General features: G+C 36.3%; 1 protein-coding gene across 1 annotated transcript in view; it reads right to left on the bottom strand.

Moving 5' to 3' along the window:
• The window catches only part of HERC1 (HECT and RLD domain containing E3 ubiquitin protein ligase family member 1), a 74,032-nt gene extending 65,657 nt beyond the window's left edge, over nt 1-8,375 (bottom strand). Inside the window, exons 1-9 of the mRNA XM_009994373.1 lie at nt 7,446-8,375; nt 6,087-6,182; nt 5,576-5,770; nt 3,744-4,055; nt 3,178-3,274; nt 2,533-2,676; nt 1,038-1,165; nt 215-359; nt 16-122 (exon numbers count right to left, since the gene is read on the bottom strand). Coding sequence (XP_009992675.1) covers nt 16-122; nt 215-359; nt 1,038-1,165; nt 2,533-2,676; nt 3,178-3,274; nt 3,744-4,055; nt 5,576-5,770; nt 6,087-6,182; nt 7,446-8,375 — 2,154 coding nt within the window. The remainder of the gene's footprint in view (nt 1-15; nt 123-214; nt 360-1,037; nt 1,166-2,532; nt 2,677-3,177; nt 3,275-3,743; nt 4,056-5,575; nt 5,771-6,086; nt 6,183-7,445) is intronic.
• Nucleotides 8,376-8,889: the final 514 nt, after the last annotated feature.

Raw genomic sequence — 8,889 nt, 5'->3', positions numbered from 1 at the left:
AATCTGCTGAATGGCAACTCCATCTAAACCACTTACTTTCTTCGGTTTAGTAATGGGACCAGTAGAGTTTCCCTGACCACACTGTCCCATTGAATTGTTACCCCAAGCATAAACTTCATTATCTATAAACAGAAACAGAAGTAGAAAACAAAACCTGAGAGGCAATTGCTTTTCAACACGGAGATTATGTATTTTTACATGTTATTCTTTTTACCATGAGAAAGTGCCAAACAGTGACTGTCACCAATGGAAATATCAACTATTCTGGTAGCAGCCAGCTCCTCAATAAGCTTGGGCCTTAGAGCAGTTGCCTCTGAGGAGCCACAGCCAAGGCAGGCACCGCAGCCCCATGCATAAACCTGGAGTAAACAAAACACAGAATATTAGCACATCAAATCTGGGTTATTGGTGACCACGAGCACACAGCATGCCCGTGATCACCACATGCACATGAACTGCAATTATGCTTTCAACAAAATATGCATGGGATTTTCATGGCTCTCATTTTCATACATGGGTATGCAACATGCCAGTAAGGGCCCTCATTCACCACCCAAACATTTCTCTCCAAGCTCTCCTGAAATGTTTTACATTAGAAATAAAATTTTCAGTTAACAATTATAGCCTAAAATACACACTTTTTTTAAAAAAAATTATTAAATCACTTAACCATCTGAGTCGGTTAATGCATTAAAAATTACAACGGTATCGTTGCCTTTTGCTTCCAGAACCCAGCTAGTTCCTGAAGCCAATTTGCTTTTACACTGGCACATTTATTAATCTAAAAATAATTCAATTTCTGTGATTCAGCAAGACTCTTGAAAAGTGTACTTCCACATGACTCTTCAGCACATTTTGAGCTACTCTAGTGCATTAGGATCTCAGGACTTCAGTCAATCCCTAATCAAGAGCTTTACTGATATTTAAGTACTAGCTCAATATTGCTCTCAACAGTCAAAATAATAAATGCTGAAATAATGAACTCACGTCAACTTCATCAGCTTTTATCATTTGAGTGAAAGCTTCTTTTGGCCTACCTGCCCTGTGGATGTCAAGGCAAGTGAAGACTGGCTCCCAGCACAAACTTTTCGAATGAACATTCCTTGCAAGGCTTCTATAACTTTAGGTTTATATACCCTATTTGTGTCACCGTGACCAAGTTTGCCTACAGAAGGAGAAAACACAAGACAAAAGTATTTTCAATACATAAACCACAATTACAAGTATCCCAAAATAATTTTCTTTGGATTTCCAAAGACACTGGAGTATATTTTAAAAATAAAACAGAATTTTTATAAAACCTATTCTCTTCCAATTGCAGCAATTTCAGACTTCAGACTCCATATTCACTACAGTGTGTTTACAAATTGAAATATTAATTCCATATACCTATGCTATTCATAGCCTTCTGTTTAATTAATAAAGCCTTGCAGATCTTTTAATATGTGGCAAAATATTTATATTTAAAAATGTCTCTCTTGTGCTTTATAAACTAACTTGAAAAAAGCCAATTTTTCCTCATTTATTTCTGACAGTTGTGTGCATCTGTATAAACAGTAATGCTTTTATTGCCTTATTCATCTTTTAAGTTCATCTTCAAAACCGCTATTTGTCTTCACAACTTCATTATTATCAGTTACTGCAAAATCAAGGACTGTCACTTGACTATGTCAGTGTGTTGCCAGAAAAACATTTCTCAAACAGGAGAAAACCCAAAATGTATCACAAATACTGATAATAGATAGTGCTTTGATTCTTGTTGTTTTAGCTTTCCCACAGCATTTTAGTACATCATTAATATCCAAAAACCAAATTGTTAATGATTTACTGAATCAGAAGAGCAAATACCACTACATTGTGATAGTTAAGATATCTGCCCTGTTAAAAATTGATTTTTCAACTGAAATTACAGAAAGAGGGACACAGAGGAGTGTGAACAATTGTGTATGTACATGTCAGAGCTAGTTTTCCAATTTCTGTAGTCTGCAGTTTACTCTCTTCTCACACTAGAAACCAGTAATACAGCAATTTTAATCTGAGTTGTAATTTTTGTTTAGCAGCATAACCATCTGCAACTAAATACAGTAACAGCAGAAAACAAATGATTCTGTGTTTGACAAAGCACCTGCTGGCAATGAAGCTTAGAATCCCTTCACTTCTGAGGTGGAAGATGTATTTCCAAGATACAGTTTAAATGCAACAGTTTCTAGTACATGAATGCAGTTATTGCCATAACAATAATAAGTGAGCTTATTTGAAAGTCAGCAGCAAATAATTTTTTTTTAGAATTGTTTATGTATTCCCTGACCTTTCTGCCCTGGAAACCTCTTGTTCTTCTAATAATCTGCTCTATAATCCATTCCAAGTTTATCACCTTGCAGTTAAACTTCAAATATTGCATTTAGGTCTTGCTAAAATCCTTCTCTTGAACAGCTACCAAATGACCAAAAACCAGAAATTGCAAAGACTACACTGATTACAATGTAGATGGAATAAGATTAATATTACTCCCAGAATGTTACTTTTACCTACCGTTATCTCCTCCTCCAAATGACCATACTGTTCTTCCATCTTTAGACAGGGCTATTGTGTGTGAACTGCCACAAGAAACCTCTCCTACATTGCTAATGTCTTTTACTAGAGTTGGAATGTTGCGGCTGTTGCTGTCACCATGACCTAAGGAAAAAAGAAAAACAGTTTCAGCTAAATTTAACATTTAGACATATTAAGGCAGAATGACATTAAGCCATTCTAGCAAACTTAACATGAAGTATCCTTATTAGTATCACATTAGAATCAGACCCTTGATATTATTAGCCATTTATTCATATCTGTTCAAAGATCTTTTCTGCCATCACGTGATCATGTTTATCTACAAGTTTACATAAAATGCCCAGTGTTTCCATTTAAGTGGCAGTGGCAATCATAAATAGTCTTTATGAACAAAAAGGGCAGCTTTCAACTATATTTTTCAAAAACAGAATCTTTCTGTGCAGATTAACTGCATTAAATCTTCTAACAATCTCTGCACTAGTACAGTCACTTATTTACACACACCTGTGTAAATGTGTATATGTACTTAGAGGGTACAGTAAGAGAACAAGGCAAATACATGTATAGTATAATAAACAGACACAGGAATTCTTCCCAAAGCATCTCATGAAACTTTAAAATTACCTAATCTTCCAAAGTCTCCTTCTCCCCACGTATAGAGCTCTCCATCTTCTGTAACAGCAGCACTATGTCTATATCCAGCTGATACACATACAACAACCTATATTAGATGCAAAAATAAAAATCAAGTTTTTATACAAATTTATTAGGAAATTCAAAACCTTATGGAAGTCAAGTTTCAGAAGCAGTCTATATAAACCCACTTGTTCACTTGTATGCAGCAAGTACACATATCAATTAATCTTTGCCATCTTTTCAACTTTGTATATGATAAGCGAAAATCACTACACAAAGAGAAAAGTTACATCAAAACTGGTCAAACAAGCAAATTCAATGCAATAATACCCTCACTCCAGTCTTACAGCAGCAAAAAGTACAATCAGTGGATGTTAAATCACTGGCCAAAACACAGGTGGATAAGGAAGAGAACACCTTGCTAGAAAATACAGAGCCACTTTTCAAATGAAGCCACTAAAATGCCACAGAATCTCTTAAGATTTTATGATTTCCCATTTTACACAACATCACAACTGAACAGAAGAAGAGATATTCTACAATACAAAACATACCTTTCCTTGCAGAGGACCCTGAATAAGTTTGGGATATTTCTGAGTTGAACTGTTTCCATGTCCCAGTTTTCCATAGTCACCATCACCCCAGCTGAAAACTTCCCCTTCCGTTGTAAATGCTAAAGTGTGACCATCAGATCCTTTTGAAGATGACACTTTTTTAATAGATCTATGAGGCTCAAAAGTCAATTTTTTCAATGTGGACTGATTATTGGAGTCACCCAGGCCTAGTCTCCCATAGCTGCCTTTACCACAGGCTCTAACAGAACCATCCGTAGAAATAACAAAAGTACAATATTGTCCAGCTTCGATCTGTAGACAAAAAGGTTAACATGTAAAAAAGAAAGATTAGATAAATCTATAATTCGCATACATGTCTAGAAATCCGTATTTTAAAACAAAATGTCAGGTTTCTTTATATAATGCTTTCATAGAGCATGCTGTAAAAATTAAGGAGAATCTGGACTTCAGTAAGCAGTAGAACTCAAATTCTTGAAAAATATTTTGAGTAAATCTGTTTTTTTGAGGTAAAGGATGTAAACAGTGGGTATTTCCTGTACTGGCATCTCTTCTACAGACTTCAGAACTCAGGCTGCCTTCAGATCCCCAAGACTCATGGGTGAAAATGGACAGTCTTTGAAGGTATCCTAATTTCTTAAGATTAAAAAGACAAAGGAACAGCCTGGAAAAGTAAAGTAGGTTTTGCTTAATTTTAACCAGTACCAAGTGGTAACAATACAAAACAACTGCCAACTGCTAAAAAACCACTACCACTTAAGACTTATAAGACGAGAAGTTTTAAAGAAAATAAGAACTTGCCTCTATTGGAAAGTCAGTGCACAGCTGAAGAATAACTTCATAGCAAACCAACTAACCCCTCCAATGATTTCCTACAGAAATCTTAACACCTCATAAAATGACACAAAGCAGGTGGTGGACAGCACGGTAACAGCCCTATTCACTGGGAATTAAATTCTTCATACAGACACATCATACAAAGATCATCAATAAAGGTTAAAGAAAAAAATTCTTTATCCCAGTGGGAAATCAAACAAATGTGTTGCATGAGTGTAGATTAAAAAGAGAAACTCATTCATTCAAACCACTCATGTCACTCTTGTGTATTAGTGTTCTGTTTAAAAAAAGTGTTTTGAATGCAGACACTTGCTTTATGATGCCTAGTCCTGCAGTCCACTGGCATATTAAATATAACAGTGACGTCAATAGACAATTTCAGAAAATGTACCTAAATTGTCTAGTGACCAAAAAAATGCTTTTACTTAAGTCAACACTGCAAAGCCAGAAAAGCAAACTATTCTACTCTATCACGCATCAACAGAAGTGCTCAGTTGCTACTGCAGAACCTGTGGCTGAGAGCACAAAGGGCATACTGTACAATGATTTCTACGAAGCTAATGAAGCTTGCTGTGCCAGCAGTTGGCCTGGTTTTGGCAACCTTGGTGTGAAAACCACCAATGGAAAAGATTGAGTATTAAAGATGGCTTTTAAACAACAGTAAGAAACCCAACCAAACAAACCTGCAGACCAGGAAATTCATCTCTACAAATGCATTTCATAGCTAGTTGGACAATGCAATCATTCTTGTTACATGGATATTGATCTGTGTGTGTCATTAAAAAAGAAACAACGTATTTTCCAAGCATCAATAAAAGTAATGAGATACGTTCAATGAAATTAACTTGTATGATTAGTTCTGAGCATCATACCTTCATTCCAACTTGACACTCAGAAGTGAAATACTATTCCAATTTCACACTATAACTATGAAGCTGTTGTATGTTACACAATGTATGACTATCAATGTCACTTACCGTCTGTGCATCAGAAAAACTTGGAGCAAGCTTGGGTTGAAGTATTTTCTCTTGAGTTCCTTCTACCAGTTGATGACTGCTGTTGCTACCCCAAACATACACTTCACAGGTCTCAGAAACAATGGGAGCATCACCCGTTTGAATGCTGTCAGGGCTGGCACATGTTCTTGAATAGTCTGATGCCATACGACAAACCTATGAAAATGAGATTTATTACACAGTAGAATCTTAAATTTATTTCCCACATAGTCACAATGTTTAATCCAACTTGAATTTCCTCTCAATATCATTCTCTGCCTAGAATAGAAATCATTCATCACCATATAATTAGCTTGCCCAAATTACTTGGTTTCTCTCCATCTTAGTTTTTAATCTTCTTTTGCCTTCCTCTCTTAGTACAGAATATCTTAGCAGAGACTGGACCAAACACACACACACACATCCCAATGAGATGTGTGAGGGGGAAGTAAACTGCAATTACCTTAAAGTCAAGGTTTTTTTAAAGACATACCTCTTCAAATAAACACAGAGCAGCCTCGTAAAGAGAACACAAGCCATCAGATGTTCTAGTTGGCTCTCTCCATTGACTTCGATCAGCAGATGATCCCTACAATTTTAAAATGTTATTGTGAGAAAAATACTTCCACAGCACAACAGTGCACCTGTACAAAATACATTAGGGACTGGTTCATTTGTTTAACCAAAATTACAAGTTCTCGCTATAAGTTTAAGTAAATTACCTTCCTCCCCTGAGATGTTACATCTCCATACACTTCATGTCTGTTAAAAGTGCTAGTTAAATATTCTTGTTTATTCATTTTAGTGAAAATATCTGGGTTTTGAGTTAGTTTCTTGTAATACTGTTCTGTTCTGAAATGCATATCACTTGTGTTTAAAGTTATTATTATTTACTTTAAAAATAACTAACAATCATTATTTTTGTGTTTACGTATCTTTCAATTTTTGGTCTCTTAGTTTTTTTATCTAGTTCAAAACCTACAACAAATAATGTTGCCCATCGGGACATTCAATCCAATCCAGATCCTGAGCCTGCCATTCTTTTCTTCTTCTGGTCCCCATTCTTTTTTTTTTAGTTTTAAAAATGGATGGTTATTAGTAAGTATTACAAGTCTGAGAAAAGAATGATCACTTCAGGGAAAAAGTCCTTTCCCGTTGCAGTTTGAGCATGAGGTAGAAGCTTGTCATAGTTTCTGACTGCATCTTGTGAAATAATTTCAAAGCCTTACAAAGAATATTCGCCTGGGACCAGAAGCACTCAACAAAGAAAGCAGCTTGCCATACTTGTGAACAAATTGGCTCATTTTCTTATTGAATTAATTTCTGAGTGGTAGTAAAAATGCTAAACATCTCAAATCTTACTGATTCTGCAAAGATGTATGCAGAGATTCAAGTTAATTTGAGTGCAGGAACATCCAATATAAATCATTTTGACAAGGAAATAGAGCATATTGAAAAACTGAATTCTAAATAAACTCAGCAAAGCAAGCCTAAAAAGGTTTCATACTTTCAAATATTTTTATTATGAACTGTAGTGTAAAGTGCACGTAAGTTCTTCATTCTTTTCCTGAAGTTAGAGCATAACACCTAAAGTGACAACACAGGCATTTTCATCTCCTTCACCTATGAGGAAATGGGTGGGCAGGAAGGAAAAGAGAGAAACTGTGGGTAACAAAGGGAATACTGAAAAAGAACCATTTCTCACACATACAAAAAAGGCCCTTTTTAACATATTAATCAAACTACTTGGCAAACTGGCAATTGGTGGTTATCCAAAGTAAAGAGGTTATGTAATTATCTAAAGAGAGCAACTACATTTGAAATGCATCAAAATCCAGGCTGGTATACCTACCAAAGATCGTCGCATCTGTGTCAATATACTCATGAAGCAATCAAAGCTGATCATCCCTTCAGGACTTTGCAGCATCTTGGTTTTCTCCATGGTGTTTACTACAGCTGAAGCACCTAAAGCCATTTCTATCCATTCAAGAAGGTATCGCAAGGAACCTCGTTGAGCAGCCAAACCAAGAAGCAATTCAGAAGCTAACCTACGACCTAAAGTGTCTGCCCCAGAGTTTGGAATTGTTACTCCTTTAAGAAATGTTGTTACTTGTGACAAACAGTCCAACCCCATTGGTGGAATCTTGCTTTCATTTGCTAAAGATAAAGGTGGTAAAGAGCTCACGACTTCTATTGCAGTATGGATAACATCATTGCAAAGACTGAGGCCAGGTCCTGACGCAGGCATCATCCAACTTTGTCTTAGCAGTGCAAATAACAAGCTTAATCCAGTCCGAACCCCCATTTCTATGAGTGCATCTGTACTGGACCTAGGACGTTCGCTGACAGAATGCACATCTGTGGATCCAGAACTGCTTTCTGGTGAATGCTGCTGTTGTTTCACCTTACCCTTATCATGGTATTTATTAGAAAGTGCATAGAAGACACGCTGCAACACAAGGAGACGTTTTCGAAGTGCTCCAGCAAATGGAGAGTCTGAGCAAACCATCTTTGCCAGTGCCAGCTGGCTGCTAAGAAGGGCATCCAAGTAGTGGTCCTGTTCATCACTAGATAGGGACTCCCGCTCAAAATCTGGTAACTGAGGTCCTTTGAGGCACAGAACCTGCTGGGGCAATGGCACTACTTCTTTATTGCTGACTAACTTAGCGTACAAGATAGAAACTCCCTCCCTTGTTGCAATAGATTCACTGTCTTCTGTGATCCAGGAGCTGTTTAGATGTTCAAGCCATTTCAGCTTCACAGGTGGGACCATTGCTGCCATGTTGGTTTTTACTCCTTTGCCATCAGTCCTGAAGAAGGAAAAAAAATGTAAATAGGTATGCAACATTTTATACAGAACTTTCCACTCATGGTAGGACAAATCCTAATAATCCTTTAAGAAAGCAAGTAGCAAAAGATAATCAACAAGGTTCCACTTTACCCATGTAAGTGCTGCAACCTGGAATTCAGATCAAATACTAACAGAATAGTTTAGAAGCACTATAAAAAGGACATTTTGCAGATGAATTTTTATCTTCATTTTAAACAAACAAGGAACACGTTTGTGCAACTTCCATAACAAGATGTGAGAATTTCAGTTTAAGTCTGCGTTTTCTAACAATTTACACAAGACAGATTTAATTCTGTCGTGTTTCTGTGAAAATACACTTTTAATATGCTTTAGAAAACAATCTGCCAAAAAAAAAGCATTCTGTGCCATTTAACACCTGATTTTTTTCCAATTGATTTTTCTCTAAAATAGATTAGAACTTTCATCAAAAGCCTAATTTGAGCCT

This window comes from Chaetura pelagica, unplaced genomic scaffold, assembly GCF_000747805.2.
Source record: "Chaetura pelagica isolate M959 unplaced genomic scaffold, ChaPel_1.0 scaffold222, whole genome shotgun sequence".
NCBI classification, from domain to species: domain Eukaryota; kingdom Metazoa; phylum Chordata; class Aves; order Apodiformes; family Apodidae; genus Chaetura; species Chaetura pelagica.
The sequence above is the reverse complement of the archived record's forward strand: the minus strand, read 5'-3'. Positions and strand labels throughout refer to the sequence as shown.